We start from the raw sequence: 18,579 nt of genomic DNA, 5'->3' as shown, positions 1-18,579 counted from the left end.
ACCCATTTCCCATCACCTTAAAGATAAAACCCAAGCTGAACCCTATCTACCTCTTCAGTGAAAACGGAAGGTTCTTGAAATTCCTTAAGTTTCAAGCCTCTTTGTGTAAACTGTCACCACTTCACTAGTTGCCCTTCTTACACCTTCCTCCCCACCTTTCTCTCCTTTTATTTTGGCAAATGCTTATTACATAGTGAGAATCATGAAAGTAAAAACTGTCCTTGGTTTCCTTTTATATCCCCAGTGTTTGGTATACTGTCAAATATTGTAATAGTAAGTACTTTAGAAACAGTGTTTCTCACAATGTGTTTATGAATGAGACAGTGCTTGTCAGCAATTAAATAATTATAGAAAGTAAGGGTAAGTGGATCCAAAACTTTAATAGCAGTTTGACAGGATAATTTTACATCTGTTAAATCTAATAAAAACGGATTTTTTTAATGTTTTTTTTTTATTTTATTTTCCTACTAGTTCATTGTTATTGTATTTTACTGAAGTACCTCAGTCTATAATGATTTGGAAATTTTAAAAAATCTAGGTCTTCCACATAGCTGGCTTGAGAAATACTGCATTAGAAAAATTTCTCAGAAATGTTTGGAACTTGACCTATCACAGATTAATGATATTTCTGGAGCTTTCTAAACTCCAAAGGAGCAGCACAGTTGTTATAAAAAGAATTTTAGCACATAATATACATATTTATGTCTTGCAACTTAGGATCAGAAACCTACCTCTATGTACACAGTCCTAGAAATACTACAGTTTATGTTCCACCAATGAGACTGATTTGTAGCACTTGGGTTTGGGCTGCCATGTTAATCATAAATCAGCAAAGTATACCTCCACTACTATGCAAACAGTTCCTTGAATGAAGTCAGTGAATGATATGAGAAAAAAAAATTAACAAAAGAATTTCTATACTTCTATTCTTGAAAGAATCTGTTCTTAATAAACATTTATTGAGTAATTAGTAAAATTTAAAGTTATTTTTGATTATGAAAATAATCAGAAACCTTCATGTTTCATGCTATCCCATGCATGGTCTCTAATTTATTGTTTCAGTTCACCTTAAGTATTTAGTGGATATGGGCCTAGAGTAATGAAGTGATACAGGGAAGTATGTTACTTGGTGGTTTCTCTTAAAGAATGTTATAAATCAGTTAAGCTTTAAAAAAAATGCTTCTATTTCTTTCGATATGCCTTTGCAAGAGAACTAAAATATCAACAAATCACACAGTTCTTAATAAGCATTTATTTAAAAAATGTTACATTACTGAATATTAAGTGCAAGGGCCTGAACGTACACAAAATTATAAAGAACTATTGTTTTTTCTTAACATCTTTTACTATATTGCTTGCCTAAAATACTGGCTTTTATTTTATCATTAGCCAGTTTTGAATTATTGGGGTAATAGATAAGATACTAAATATTAATATCAAATTCATAAGCTTTAGGTTTTTTAAAATAAATATAATATTCACTAATGTTTATTAATTCTATTAGAACCATTTGATTTTAATTTGCTTCCCATAAAGAATATCTAAAAGTAAAATTCCTCGTTAAATACCACTCCTAAAAAAAATAAAAATAGGACAATTGCTGTTACAGTCTAGTAATATTAAATTTTATTTTTTGATTTTATAGAGGAAAGGAGGAAGAGAGAGAAAACCATCCATTTGTTGTTTCACTTATTTATGCATTCAATTGGTTGATTCTTTTATGTGCCCTCACTGGGGATCAAACCCACAATGTTGGTATATTGGAACAATGCTCTAACCAACTGAACTACCAGGCCAGGGCTTTAGTGTTTTTAAAACCTCATTAAATACAAATACCAGAACTTTATAGCATTGTTGTTGGTGTAATCATTATCATAGAAGCTTTCATATTTATCTTTATTGCAAGTGGTTCTTCTACCTAGTTTCAATGTTTAGCTTTTCAGATGAAAATCAATGGTTGTTACATAATCATGGCTTTTTTTTTTAACACCAATATATCTAGTTACTGGATTTGCTCATGACAAATAACAGGGTAGTCTTTTTGACAAATTTAGAATTCTCCTTCCTCGAGTCTATAGGTGAGAGGAGCGCATTGACATGTCTTTTTTTTTTTTTTTATTCATTATAGAAAGGAGAGAGAGAGAGAGAGAGAAGGGGGGAGGAGCAGGAAGCATCAACTCCCATATGTGCCTTGACTAGGCAAGCCCAGGGTTTTGAACCGGCAACCTCAGCATTTCCAGGTTGACGCTTTATCCACTGCACCACCACAGGTCAGGCATGACATGTCTTTGCTAGCCATTAATTTTTGTACTTCCCAGAGCTCTCATCATATTCTTTATTGAATTCAAGTTGTATATAAAGAAGACATTTCGGCCCTGGCCGGTTGGCTCAGTGGTAGAGCGTCGGCCTGGCATGCAGAAGTCCCGGGTTCGATTCCTGGCCAGGGCACACAAGAGAAGCGCCCATCTGCTTCTCCACCCCTCCCCCTCTCCTTCCTCTCTGTCTCTCTCTTCCCCTCCCACAGCCAAGGCTCCATTGGAGCAAAGTTGGCCCAGGCGCTGAGGGTGGCTCTGTGGCCTCTGCCTCAGACGCTAGAATGGCTCTGGTTGCAACAGAGCGATGCCCCAGATGGGCAAAGCATCGCCCCCTGGTGGGCGTGCCAGGTGGATCCTGGTCGGGCGCATGCGGGAGTCTGTCTGACTGCCTCCCCATTTCCAACTTCAGAAAAATACAAACAAAAACAAAAGACATTTTATACACTTTGAAGGAAAGGGTGACAGAAAGGACTTTAAATGAAGTTTAATTTTACTCATGCCTTAGCCATATTGACTACATTCATGATATATGTTAAAATGTTAGAATATTCCTGTCCAGTTCAAAACTGCTGCCTTTAAAGCTACTTTATATAAAATTCTATTATTTTAAGTAGAGTGTATGCCAATTCTCTCATCACTGACTATTTGGGAGGGGGAAACATATAGTTAAAATGTGTTGTTGTTTTTTAACTAAATAAATAAAAGGGAAAGTTATATCCACTCATTTTATTTATTTAAATATGTTCTTTAAAGAAAGCCTGAAGAGAAAATGGCAATGGAGAATAGGCAAATAGAGCTGGTTGTATTTGCTTTCCCAAAATAGGTGGCAAAGCTTCAGAATTGATCTCTCAAATGTAATGAGATTTGCCATCCTAGGGGGAAAAGTAACAAAAGATAAAACATCAAGTGTCTTTAAAATACCTCATTTTAAAAATTTACTTGATAAAGGGCAGGCTTATATGTGTAGTTCTTCATTGTAAAAGTCTTTACCACAGTCTCCTGTTTTATCTATTTAATTACAGAACTATAGCTGGTAATCCAGTATTAACAGAATGCTTCAGGATTATACAGTGCCTTTTTAGAATGTCATGACAAATTGAAAAACAATAACATGGCAAATATGAAAATTCTTTAGATATCTAATCTTAAAATCCAGAAAAAATAATTGGGGGGTATTTTAACTATGGATTACTTTAGGTTTTATTTTTTAAATTACAATAAAATGGTTGACTCATTTTAGATTGGGTTTTTATTTTTAGTATTGATTAGTTTGAAGGTCAAGCTACTTTTTATTAAAGGGTTGTGAGGGGACATTACATTTTGATCAGGTACGGAATGAGTTATGCAACTCAAAGGCTTTAGGTAATCAAAAATTAAGTTTGTTTTCTTTCCTATTCTAGTTACCGGTTTACTAAAATAGTGAGCATACATGATCACTTGAAAATTGGGCTTCTGGAGCACCTGAACAGAAAGGGAGTGGTTCATATTCAGCATTACAAAAGACAACTTTCTCTTTTTGAAGGGGATTACTTTGGCTATTTTCCAGGTACTGGGGAAATTCCAGATTCATTACAAATTATTGGGATGGCTACTAATTATTCATTTCCTAAAACCTGTTGATGACCGACTTGAGATTTGGTAATATAATAGAACTTTATTTCACTTCATCAATTTTTTTAAAAACTGTGTAGAACTTTATAGTGAAATACAAAATTAAGACTTTATAAGTCACATATCTTTTTCAGAGAGCTCTAGAAACATCAATCTTATTGGTGAGAACATATTTAATAGGAAAACTTTCTGAAAGTAATGTAAGAACAACATGATTTGTGCATATGTATATAAGGAAAAGTTATGTGCAAAGCATTGTAGTCTTTCCAAATCATTTAAAAAATAAAATTGTGTTTTATACAATATTCCAATTTTAGGTTGGGTTAAAAATGAAAACTTATAATTAAAGAGTTTCTCATAATTAAAACTTTATAAAATAGTGGAATGGTACATGCATTCTTTTTTAAAATAGCTCTTCGTGGTGGTTATTAAAGTTCTATATATATTGAACAATATAGCAGAATGTCTACTCGAGATATTTGATTATTTAGAAGAATTGTCTTTAGAATTTTTATATCTTGTTTCAGGTTGAAGATTCAGGGAAAATAATCATAAATATCTATTTCTAATGCCTGGCCAGTTGGTTCAGTGGTAGAGTGTCAGCCTAGCGTGTGGATGTTCTGGGTTTGATTCCTGGCCAGGGCACACAGGAGAAGCGCCCATCTGCTTCTCTACCCCTCGCCCTCTCGCTTCTCTCTCTCTCTCTTCCTCTCCTGCAGCCATAGCTCCATTGGAGCAAGTTGGCCCTGGGCACTGAGGATGTCTCCATCGCCTCTGCCTCGGGCACTAAGAAGAGCTCAGTTGTAGAGCATTGTCCCCTAGTGGGCTTGCTGGGTGAATCCCGGTCAGGGCGCATGCCAGAGTCTGTGTCTCTGCCTCCCCTCTACTCAATGAATATGAAATAAAATCTATTTCTAACTATCTTCCTTCATGTATCTTTTACTTATAGTATATGGATTTATCTTGATAGTTGTTGGGACATTCACAACTATTATACTCCTTATTAGGCAAGTCTCTTTAGGCATTATTTGGACTTTTACTTTTGACTTGTAGAACTTTTAGATAGGTATAAGTATATAATTCAGGTATATAATAGGTATAGGGGTACAATTCAGATTTTTTTAGTCATGTTTTCCTTCTGCTCTAAGTCTCTGAATGGACTGCTTCTAATCTTCCTACCATACAAGTTTTCATTCATTCAACACACCTTATTGATGTACATGCCAGGCATTTAGCTAGATCCTGAGGTACAAAGGACAATGAGACGTGGCACTCTGCTCTCAAAATAAGTTAGTATAATTACTGAGTTCAAGATATAGATTTAGTCTAGAGGAAGGAATATTAGTTCTTCCTTGAGGTGCTAAGGAAGATGTAACATGTAAGGCTTGCTGTGATGAGTGTTAAAGAATAAGTAGTAATCTTACAGAGGAAGAATATTCTAGGAAGGGGAGGAGTACTTGCAAAGGCTTGATCTTAATACGTTAAACCAAAGAATATGTCTTAAGATCCTAATTCAAATTTACATTCAAGATTACTCTTATTACTTACAGTTTCCATTTTAAATGCATATGTAAATACAAGTAGAGAACCACAAAGCCACTTTAAGGAACAGGTACTTAACAGTCATATCTGCTCACAAAATAATTGGCTTGCACACACAACCATCCATTTCATCATTTCTTATGAATCAGAAACTTTTCATAACAACTTATGGTCCGAACTTTTCAGTTCAGCAACTAGTTATTATATCACAAAGGCTAAATTATTGAATACCCAAAAGTCTACCATACAGGATTGGGCAAAAGTAGGTTTATAGTTATTTGTATGGAATATAATCTAATAATAAATTATAATACAAGAATAAACTTGTGTTTTGCATACTCACAGCTGAATACCTATTTGTTTTACCCTGTAAACTAAATATGAAATTTAGTTTTTTAATTCTTAGATCTTCAAATACTCTTCAGTTTTGCACACTATTAACTTGCCTACAAATCATAAAAATACATAAATATAGAAATATTTAGCTTACTTAATGAGTGAATTTGACTGTATTAATGTAAATTTTTTACTTTTTCTCTTTTCCATTAAGAATTGTAACTGTTGATACAGAATTTTTTTCCTTAGTCTGATTATAGCTTTATTTTTAACATAATATTTGATAAAATTCTATTCAATATTGGGATCAACTCTAAACACAATTATGATATAAACAAAATGTGACTTAAGACAATATGTTGAATGATCAGGCACATTACTTCGTGTGTGTGTGTGTGTGTGTGTGTGTGTGTGTGTGTGTGTGTGTGTGTGTGTTGAATTGTAAAAGCTAGTTTTCTCTGAAATACTGAAATGTTACTTAGCATTGGTCAGTGCCAGGCAGTTGAAATCAAATGAAGTAACAGAGGTGAAGTTCAAAATGGCAAGTGACTGATAGAGTGTCACAAAACTCATAAGTAGCCACAAAAATAGCATACTAATACTGCTTATATGATTTCTTTTGGTTTAAATTCTCAGTTTTTGCTAAGAAAAACCATGTATATTAAGGAAGGAGGAGTTTTGTTCTATTTTATAAGTTTAAGAAGCATTGAGAGTAAGAGATATATCTACATAGGCACAACATTTTGTATGTGATTTCTAGTCCACATTATGTTACTCAGTAAAGTATCTTACTGGTTAAAAAGAAAATTTCAACAGATGTATGGCCTTTAATTTATATGTGTCTTAAAGAAAAGAATTGTTTTGGGAATGGTCCCAATCAGATTAAAAAAAAAAGCGGTATTTTTTTATTTGAATAAGAATCTTTGAGAGAGATGCTTCAGAACTCTGGTTATGATTTTTATTATTGAACTAAACTAATAAAAATTGTTTTTTAAATATATTTAATGGCTTAGTCCACATATCCAATTTTCTTGTTACTGTTTTTATTGTTGGTGTGTTTTTTTTGTTTTGTTTTGTTTTTGGGGTTTTTTTTGTATTTTTCTGAAGCTGGAAACGGGGAGGCAGTCAGACAGACTCCCGCTTGCGCCCAACCGGGATCCACCCGGCACACCCACCAGGGGGCAATGCTCTGCCCATCCGGGGCATCGCTCTGTTGCAACCAGAGCCACTCTAGCGCCTGGGGCAGAGGCCAAGGAGCCATCCCCAGCGCCCGGGCCATCTTTTGCTCCATTGGGGCCTTGGCTGCGGGCGGGGAAGAGAGAGACAGAGAGGAAGGAGAGGGGGAGGGGTGGAGAAGCAGATGGGCGCCTCTCCTGTGTGCCCTGGCCGGGAATCGAACCCGGGACTCCTGCACACCAGGCCGACGCTCTACCACTGAGCCAACCAGCCAGAGCTATTGGTGGTTTTTTTAATTAGGTGAGAGGCAGGGCAGCAGAGTGACAGACTCCCCACATATGCCCCAACCTGGGATCCACCCAGCAAGCCCCCTACAGGGTGATGCTCTGCCCATCTGGGTCAGCTGCTCCATTGCTCAGCAACTGAGCTATTTCAATGCCTGAGGCAAGGCCATGGAGCCATCCTCAGCGACCAGGGCCAACTTGCTCAAATTGAGCTGTGGCTGCAGGAGGGGAAGAGAGTGTGAGAAAGAGGAAGGGGAGGGATGGAGAAGCAGATGGTTGCCTCTCCTGTGTGCCCTGATCGGGAATCAAACCCAGGACTTCCACACGTCAGGCCAATGCTCTACTACTGAGCCAACCGGCCAGGGCCAATTTTCTTATATTTGTCAAAGATGTTTATCTTTCTAAGATAGTATCATGTTAAAATATTGAGTAATGAGTTGCATAAATTAAGAATAACCTGCATAACCAATTTTAAGAAAACTGCCTTCTTTCTTCTATCAGAATTATGGTTTTTAATATTGATATCACATATCACTTGGGGCATGGAGATATTTTAGTTGTTTTACCTCTATTCCAATTATGCCTTGAAATTTATATTACAAGTTATAATAGAACTTTGAATATTTAACTGCTCTTTATACTATTTTAAGAATATAGTGACTCCTAGAATAATACTATTTTCAAGGAGGAAAAAAAAATTGGTATTTTCAAGATGAGGAAGAAAAGTCTGATATCAGTTTAGTTTCTAAACTATCATAATCTCCGCATTAATAGAACAATTAAACTGGCTATTGAATTTCTGTATTTATTTATGTTTGTACAAATTTTTAGAAAATGTAGTTTGTAAGTTTCTTAAAACATGTTCAACAAATAATATGGTTTTGGAGCCGTTTAAGACTTAATAGTTTAAATACAAGACTTATCTCAAAATATATTGGTTATGATATCTTGATGGGCAGTTACTTATCATTAAAACTTTGTGTTTTGTTGTTTAGTTAGTTAACATTGAGCTCTGTTCAGTTACAAACTGGTATGTGTCACTTGTCACTATGAAAATCAACATTGGTCTCTGTGTCAGAGACTTTTTAAAAATGCCAAGTAGAAACACACTACAAAGCAGAATGTGGACTGAATGAAAGCCTAACAGAGGCAGATGATTGGTACTGTTCTTTTGGTTTAGTATTCAGGTAGAAGTGCTTGAAGAAACCTAGAATTATTTACTATATGCAAATATATTTTTGCCTCACTTAAGTAATATTTCTTTCAACAAAAATTTCAGTGCTCAATGCCAAACATTGAAAGAAAAGAGTTAAAAAAAATACCAAGAGGATAAATATATTAGTAAACATAGGCAAAACAATTTTTATTAAGCATATATTTATTATACATGTGCTATGTATACCAAGTGACATGGGTGCTCAGTGGTGAAGATTTAAAGTATGTCATGATTCCTGTTTTCATGGAGGTCTCAATCCATTTAGCAAGACAGACAAACTAAAAATTAAAGTAACAGTATATTATAAAATAAGTAATATAATAAAAGTGAGCTCTAAGAAGTATAGAAATATGCAGGAAGAAACACTGTAAGGGAGTCAAGGAAGGCTTCCCAGACAGGATAGCTGAATCTTGATGGTTTAGTAGAAATAAGTTGAAAGAAGGTACATTTCATATAGATGGAGTAATGTTGCAAACTTACAGAGAGAATGCCTAGAGGTCAAGGAACTACAAGTAATCAAGTAAGATGGGATGGAGTTTTGGTTGTTTTTTTTTATATAAAAAAAGGTACTGGCAAAGGATGAGGACATGAAAGTGGGAAAAAGATAAGAGTCTTCTAAAGAACTGAGATTTTAATCTGAAATTACTATTAAAGGATTTATAGCAAGGACATGATTATTAGATGTAAATTTGAGGAAGATTACCCTGGATGCATTAGAAAGCTAAGAATTTTTCAATTATATTTGGAATCTCTCTGCAAAATAAGGATACATGTCAATAGTTAAAATAATGTTCAAGAATTATGTTTGCACCACTTGGTTCTTTGAGCTGTTTCATAAAACAATAAATTAGGTCTTTGTATAACTGTGTTACAGGCAGTAGGATATTCTTAGTAAAACCATGAGCTGTAATCAAATATGAGGATTTGAAAACTAGTTGATAATTGCTGGAAGTGCTATCTGACCACTCATTGACTAATTTGTGTTGATTCTGTTTATACTAAATCAGATGATACTACTGACTGATGACATTTATGCCCTATGTAGCCATGGTATATTTTTGGTTACCTGGCCTTATCTCCAGTGCTGGATTTATAATTAAAAGAACAATTAAAGGAAAAGAGAAAAACTAAGAAGACGTGTAACATTATGAAAGGTTGATAGTTAAAAGGAGTTAAGAAATGTAGACAAGAATTATTTCCCCAATTGCTTCCTGTATTATAACCTACCTCTAACTTCTTGCTCACATAAATTTTTTTTCTGCTGAAAATGATATGTCAATGACTATAAAGCTTATATAACCCACTCCAAATATTTAAACTGTTTATATTGTATAACAAATTCCGTATTATAAATAATCCTCCCTTTTGCTTTGACATAAGGGTTAGACTACAATTTGGACAGTATTTTTATCACATAAAAAATTCCAAAACAGCCTGACTGGTGGTGGTGGCGCAATGGATAGAGCTTTGACCTGATGCTGAGGTTTCAGGTTTAAAACCCCAAGTTCTACAACCAAATAAAAACAAAAGATAGAAAAACGAAAGAGAAGAATCAATCAAGGCACAAAACTAACAGAAAGCAATCTATAAAATGGCAATAAGGAACTCACAAGTGTCAATAATTACACTAAATGTAAACGGATTAAACTCACCAATAAAAAGGCACAGAGTAGCCGAATGGATCAAAAAAGAAAATCCAACTGTATGCTGCCTACAAGAAACTCATCTAAGTAACAAGGATAAAAACAAATTCAAAGTGAAAGGCTGGAAAACAATACTCCAAGCAAATAACATCCACAAAAAAGCAGGCGTAGCAATACTCATATCTGATGATGCTGACTACAAGACAGCAAAAGTACTCAGAGACAAAAATGGCCATTTCATAATGGCTAAGGGGACACTGAATCAAGAAGACATAACAATTCTTAATATATATGCACCAAACCAAGGAGCACCAAAATATATAAGACAGCTACTTTTTGACCTTAAAACAAAAACTGACAAAAATACAATCATACTTGGAGACCTCAATACACCGCTGTCGGCTCTAGATCAGTCATCCAAACAGAGAATCAACAAGGTTATAGTGGCCTTAAACAAAACACTAGAGCACCTGGATATGATAGACATCTACAGGACATTTCATCCCAAAGTGACTGAGTATACATTTTTCTCCAATGTACATGGATCATTCTCAAGAATTGACCATATGTTGGGCCACAAAAACAACATCAGCAAATTCAGAAAAATCGAAGTTGTTCCAAGCATATTTTCTGATCATAAAGCCTTGAAACTAGAATTCAACACCAAAAAAGAGGGAAAAAATCCCACAAAAATGTGGAAACTAAACAACATACTTTTAAAGAATGAATGGGTCAAGGAAGAAATAAGTGCAGAGATCAAAAGATATATACAGACTAATGAAAATGACAATACGACATATCAGAATCTATGGGATGCAGCAAAAGCAGTGATAAGAGGGAAGTTCATATCACTTCAGGCCTATATGAACAAACAAGAGAGAGCCCAAGTGAACCACTTAACTTCACATCTTAACGAACTAGAAAATGAAGAACAAAGACAACCCAAAACCAGCCAAAGAAAGGAGATAATAAAAGAGCAGAAATAAATGAAATAGAGAACAGAAAAACTATAGAAAAAATTAATAGAACCAGGAGCTGGTTCTTTGAAAAAATCAACAAAATTGACAAACCCTTGGCAAGACTTACCAAGGAAAAAAGAGAAAGAACTCATATAAACAAAATCCAAAATGAAAGAGGAGAAATCACCACGGACATCGTAGATATACAAAGAATTATTGTAGAATATTATGAAAAACTTTATGCCACTAAATTCAACAACCTAGAAGAAATGGATAAATTCCTAGAACAATACAACCTTCCTAGACTGAGTCAAGAAGAAGCAGAAAGCCTAAACAGACCTATTAGTAGAGAAGAAATAGAAAAAACCATTAAAAACCTCCCCAAAAATAAAAGTCCAGGCCCAGACGGCTATACCAGCGAATTTTATCAAACATTCAAAGAAGACTTGGTTCCTATTCTACAGAAAGTCTTCCAAAAAATTGAAGAAGAAGCAATACTTCCAAACACATTTTATGAGGCAAACATAACCCTAATACCAAAACCAGGCAAGGATGGCACAAAAAAAACTACAGACCAATATCTCTAATGAATACAGATGCTAAAATACTAAACAAAATACTAGCAAGTCGAATACAACAACATATTAAAAAAATAATACATCATGATCAAGTGGGATTCATCCCAGAATCTCAAGGATGATTCAACATACGTAAAACGGTTAACGTAATACACCATATCAACAAAACAAAGAACAATAACCACATAATATTATCAATAGATGCAGAAAAGGCTTTTGATAAAATACAACACAATTTTATGTTTAAGACTCAACAAAATGGGTATAGAAGGAAAATATTTCAACATGATAAAGGCCATATATGATAAACCATCAGCTAACATCATACTAAATGGCACAAAACTGAAGGCTTTCCTCCTTAAATCAGGAACAAGACAGGGTTGTCCACTCTCTCCACTCTTATTTAATGTGGTACTAGAGGTTCTTGCCACAGCAATCAGACAAGACAAAGAAATAAAAGGCATCCATATCGGAAAAGAAGAAGTAAAGGTATCACTTTTTGCAGATGATATGATCCTATACATCGAAAACCCCAAAGAATCCACAAAAAGACTTCTAGAAAAAATAAGCCAATACAGTAAGGTCGCAGGATACAAAATTAACATACAGAAGTCAATAGCCTTTCTATATGCCAACAATGAAACATTTGAGAATGAACACAAAAGAATAATCCCCTTCACGATTACAACAAAAAAAATAAAATACTTAGGAATAAACATAACAAAGAATGTAAAGGACTTATACAATGAAAACTATAAACCATTGTTAAGGGAAATCGAAAAAGACATTATGAGATGGAAGAATATTCCTTGTTCTTGGTTAGGTAGAATAAATATAATCAAGATGGCCATATTACCCAAAGCTATATACAAATTTAATGCAATTCCCATCAAAATTTCAATGACATTTTTTAAAGAAATGGAGCAAAAAAAATCAGATTTATATGGAACTATAAAAAGCCCCGAATAGCCAAAGCAATCCTAAAGAAAAGGAATAAAGCTGGGGGCATTACAATACCTGACTTCAAACTCTATTATAGGGCCACGACAATCAAAACAGCATGGTATTGGCAGAAAAATAGACACTCAGACCAGTGGAACAGAAGAGAAAGCCCAGAAATAAAACCACATATATATAGTCAAATAATTTTTGATAAAGGGGCCAACAACACACAATGGAGAAAAGAAAGCCTCTTCAACAAATGGTGCTGGGAAAACTGGAAAGCCACATGCAAAAGAATGAAGCTGGACTACAGTTTGTCCCCCTGTACTAAAATTAACTCCAAATGGATCAAAGATCTAAACATAAGACCTGAAACAATAAAGTACATAGAAGAAGACATAGGTACCAAACTCATGGACCTGGGCTTTAAAGAGCATTTTATGAATTTGACTCCACAGGCAAGAGAAGTGAAATCAAAATTAATGAATGGGACTACATCAGACTAAGAAGTTTTTGCTCAGCAAGAGAAATTGATAACAAGATAAACAGACAGCCAACTAATTGGGAAATGATATTTTTAAACCTGCTCAGATAAGGGCCTAATATCCAAAATATACAAAGAACTCATAAAACTCAATGACAAACAAACAAACAATCCAATAAAAAAATGGGAAGAGGATATGAACAGACACTTCTCCCAGGAAGAAATACAAATGGCCAACAGATATATGAAAAGATGCTCATCTTCTTTAGTTATTAGAGAAATGCAAATCAAAACTGCAATGAGATACCACCTCACACCTGTTAGACTAGCTATTATTAAGAAGACAGGTAATAGCAAATGTTGGAGAGGTTGTGGAGAAAAAGAACCCTAATCCACTGTTGGTGGGAATGTAAAGTAGTACAACCATTATGGAAGAAAGTATGGTGGTTCCTCAAAAAACTGAAAATAGAACTACCTTATGACCCAGCAATCCCTCTACTGGGTATATACCCCAAAAACTCAGAAACATTGACTCGTAAAGACACATGCAGCCCCATGTTCATTACAGCATTGTTCACAGTGGCCAGGACATGGAAACAACCAAAAAGCCCGTCAATAGATGACTGGATAAAGAAGATGTGGCACATATACACTATGGAATACTACTCAGCCATAAGAAATTATGACATCGGATCATTTATAGCCAAATGGTGGGATCTTGACAACATTATACGGAGTGAAATAAGTAAATCAGAAAAAACCAGGAACTGCATTATTCCATACGTAGATGGGACATAAAAGTGAGACCAAGAGACATTGATAAGAGTGTGGTGGTTACGGGGGGAGGGGGGAGAGGGAGAGGGAAGGGGGAGGGGGAGGGGCACAAAGAGAACTAGATAGAGGGTGACAGGACAATCTGACTTTGGGTGATGGGTATGCAACATAATTGAACGATAAGATAACCTGGACATGTTATCTTTGAATATATGTATCTTGATTTACTGATGTCACCCCATTAAAAATAAATAAAATAAAATAATAAATAAATAAATAAATAAATAAATAAATAAATAAATAAAAACCCCAAGTTCTCCGTCTTGAGCTTGGGATCATCAAAATGATCCCAAGGCTGCTAACCCAAAAGGTTGCTGGCTTGATCCCAAAGTCACTGGCTTAATCAAGGGATCACTGGCTCAGCTAGAGCCCTCACCCTACCCATCAAGGCACATACGAGAAGCAGTCAATGAACAACTAAAAAGTGATGCAACTACAAGTTGATGCTTCTCATCTCTCCCCCTTCCTGTGTCTATCTCTGTCTCTCTCCCTTATTCCTTCTTTCCTTCTCTCCCCTTCTCATGTGCATGAAAAAAAAATCCAAAATAGATATTATGGTTACTTAAGTAAACATAAATTTATAATTGAAACCACAAAATACAATTCCATAATTTATTTCAAAAAATTGAATGTGCTTAATTTTGGAGTTGAAGCAAATAGCACATTGTATATAGTCATAGCTTATAGCATCCAAGTTACTATCAGCATGAACCCAGCAGGCTGAATTTTCATAGCTATCAAGACTATACAACTTAATCCAAATGAGTAGTAAGCAAGCTTTGAAAAACTTTAATTTCCATTCATATAAATTCAAGCTCTCATAAGAGTGGGATTCTACAACTTTACATACAATGAGCTTCACTTAAAGCACTTTGCCACTTGACTCCAAGACAAATATCTTCCCTGCAACCAAAAACTAAAGTTACCTCTATATATGTCTGACTCATTTATTATAACTTTATTCTATTTAATAACTCTAGCCATCTAATCAATAAAGTAATAGTAGGTTCATATTATATGGCATTGTCAACTTAAAATTATTCTAGCTTGGGATAAAATATTGTGAGAAAACAGTACTTCTGCTATTTCATTTTAAATCCTAGATTATTTAATTCAAAATGGAAACAAGTTAGAGAATTAACCTTGTTCATAGTTTTAATCTTGCAATAAAGTAAAATTAGATTGTTATGTGTTGAAGAAGAATTTGAAGAAGTAAAAACACACTTAGCCAGATTTCACATAACAATAGTTTGTTTCCTCGGGCTCATCTAATCTGATCTACAGTAGTCCCTCCTCTATTACTGTGGTTAGGTTCCAGAACCTCCCATGATAGGCGAAAATCTGAGAAGTAGCAACTTTACATTTATTTTATTATTTATATATTTTTTAAGGCTTTATAAACACCCCCCACAGTCTTATAAACCTTTCCCACACTGTTATTAACATTTCCCACACTCTTATAAACACTTCCTATGCTCTTAAACAGTTTCTACACTCTTAAACCTACATAATTTTAACAACATATAAAATTCTATATGGATACTCACCAGTGAATATACTACAACTTGAATGATAGAGATGATAATGAATTAGCTTATTTTAAAATAATGCTTATTTTACCACAAAAATAATTAAAGTAATAAATATATAAAAATACCTATATACTGCAAAATCCCATGATACAGTAAAAAATCCGTGATACAAAATTAGATATATACAATTTAAAAATCCATGATACAGTGAGACCGCAAAAAGTGAAACGTGGTATGGCGAGGGACAACTGTATTTCGTATAAAAATGGTTGACCAAATAGAAAATTTAAAGGCTGCTTTTTCATGATAAGGAACTGACGATGAAAGCAGTACATAACCTTTTTTTTTTTTGGTGACAGAGGTAGAGAAAGGGACAGATAGGGACAGACAAGAAGGGAGATGAAAAGCATCAGTACTTTGTTGCAGCACCATAGTTGTTCGTTGGTTGCTTTCTCATATGTGCCTTGACCAGGGGGCTGCAGCAGAGTGAATGACCCCTTGCTCAAGCCAGTGACCATTGGGTCATGGCTATGATCCCACACTGAAGCTAGCCACCCTGCTTTCAAGCTTTTGAGCCCGTGCTCAAGCTGATGACCTCAGGGTTTTGAACCTGAGTCCTCCACAACCCAGTCCGATGCTCTATTCACTGCACCACTGCCTGGTCAGGCACAGTACATATTCTTTTAAGTTAATTTTGTGTTTGCACTCTATCTCAGTTTTTAACCTACTCAGGCTAATGCAGGTGCCTGGGATGAGTAGACAATCCATAATTTCTACCAATCAAGTAAAAGAAGGAAAGAAAACTGAGCTTCCCTCCCAGTAACAGGTAGTTTGCTGTGGTTAAGATTAGAGCAGATTTACAACAACAGATATTAGCACTATCATTTATTATAAGTAATTGATTTGGGAAATGAATAGTTGAGTGTATTATTTGAGTGTTTATTTGGCCAGTTGTTTATTAGTGCAAGAAGCCATCATTTGGATTTTTGTCTGTATGTTATGGCAAATCAATTTGTTTCTCTCTTCATTTTTAACATGTTTAACATGTGTGGTTACTTTGACTTGAAAATATATTTTATTCTTTGCAGTGTTTGAGCAATACACCTCCACTTACTGAATATTTCCTCAATGATAAGTATCAAGAAGAACTGAATTTTGACAATCCCTTAGGAATGAGAGGTGAAATAGCTAAATCCTATGCTGAATTGATCAAGCAAATGTGGTCTGGAAAATTTAGCTACGTCACACCAAGAGCTTTTAAGGTTAGTATAGTAAATACATTTTCTTTCTTTTTTTTTTTTTCCTCTCTTTTTTTGAGAGGAGGAGAGATAGTGAGACAGACTCCGGCATGCACCCCTACAGGGATCCACCTGGCAACTCCTGTCTAGGGCCGATGCTGGAATTTGAGCTATTTTTAGTGCCAGAGGCTGACACTGAGACCAACTGATCTATCCTCAGCACTGGGCTGACGCTCGAACTTTTCAAGCCACTGACTGTGGGAAGGGAAAGGGAGAGAAGGGGGAGAAAGTGATGGTTGCTTCTCTGTGTGCCCTGACCGGGGTTCAAATCTGGAACATCCATACACCCAGCCAACGCTCTATCCACTGAGCCAATTTGCCAGGGCCATAAGTACCTTTCCAGTGAGGGCTGTATCACCCCCAAGAGAACAAAAATGGATTCTTTGGTGAAAGAGTAAAAAATCAGAGTTATTACTTGGTTTGTAACCCTGCACAGGGACACAGCACATAAATAAACAGCACTATTTGTGGTATTAAATTTTCCAGCTGGGGAAGGGACAGATGATTAGTTTTAAAATGTCCTGAGGCCCTGGCTGGTTGGCTCAGCGGTAGAGCATCAGCCTGGCGTGTGGGGGACCCGGGTTCGATTCCCGGCCAGGGCACATAGGAGAAGCGCCCATTTGCTTCTTCACACCCCTCCCCTCCTTCCTTTCTGTCTCTCTCTTCCCCTCCCGCAGCCAAGGCTCCATTGGAGCAAAGATGGCCTGGGCGCTGGGGATGGCTCCTTGGCCTCTGCCCCAGGCGCTAGAGTGGCTCTGGTCATGGCAGAGTGACCCCCCGGAGGGGCAGAGCATCGCCCCCTGGTGGGCAGAGCGTCCCCCCTGGTGGGCATGCCGGGTGGATCCCAGTCGGGCGCATGCGGGAGTCTGTCTGACTGTCTCTCCCCGTTTCCAGCTTCAGAAAAATACAAAAAAAAAAATAAAAAATAAAATAATAAAATAAAATAAAATGTCCTGAAAAGGCTCTGGGATATGGGGAGAAAAGTAGTGAAATAATAAAAAATAAAGAAATGTCATATGTAATTCTTAAACCTTTAAGTGTATTCTAATTTGTAAAGTGGTTATTTATTAGAATCAAGAATATCTCAAGTAGTTTAGTTTGCAATTAAAATTTTAAAGAAAATAAGCAGTTTTCAGCCATTTTTATATAAACATCCTAAATGACATTCATATAAATAGGACAGATAGGCAACATTTTATTAATTGTATACTATTTCTTTAAAAATAAAAAATAATTAAAAACCTCCAGCGTATAACATTCTAAACTTTGGACAAAATAGTTCAGACAAACCATTTCTCAACTGTTACTCATGATTAGTTTCATGAGTTTTTTGTTAGATACTGTCTTTTAAAACTGTGTAAATAGGTTTTTGATATCTGACCTTTTACTCACATTTCTTTTCAGTCGCATCAAAAAAATACTTATTACTGCAAAGACTAGGAACATTCTATGCAATCATGAATATTCCTCTTATTTTTATGAGATTCATCCTGTTTTTACACAAAGAACCTAAATGAAATCTTTGTAAATTTTTTCTAGTGACCAGAAATAATATTGGATTTTAATAATCTTTACTGGTTTTCGATCCTTTTCACAAAACTCTATCATATTTACTCCTTGTTTTTTCCTTCAGCATTTCTATTTGCTGATCAGTTATTTTAAAATATTTTTTAGATATGTAATTACATGTATTTGTATGTGTAATTACCATATCTGCAAATGACTATAAAAGTGCCAAGAGTTTATCTGGGGTTTAAATAAATTTTAGCAAGGGAGGTGACTTCACAAATCCATGACTAATGAGAATCAACTATGTATTTTTTTCTTTA

At 35.3% G+C, this 18,579-nt stretch overlaps 1 protein-coding gene across 1 annotated transcript in view; it reads left to right on the top strand.

Moving 5' to 3' along the window:
• USP15 (ubiquitin specific peptidase 15) overlaps positions 1-18,579 on the top strand; it is a 164,152-nt gene that overhangs the window by 122,648 nt on the left and 22,925 nt on the right. Inside the window, 1 exon segment of the mRNA XM_066369325.1 lies at positions 16,541-16,714. Coding sequence (XP_066225422.1) covers positions 16,541-16,714 — 174 coding nt within the window.

This window comes from Saccopteryx leptura, chromosome 2 (assembly GCF_036850995.1).
Source record: "Saccopteryx leptura isolate mSacLep1 chromosome 2, mSacLep1_pri_phased_curated, whole genome shotgun sequence".
Classification (NCBI taxonomy): Eukaryota; Metazoa; Chordata; class Mammalia; order Chiroptera; family Emballonuridae; genus Saccopteryx; species Saccopteryx leptura.
This window is presented reverse-complemented; position numbering and strand designations above follow the sequence as displayed.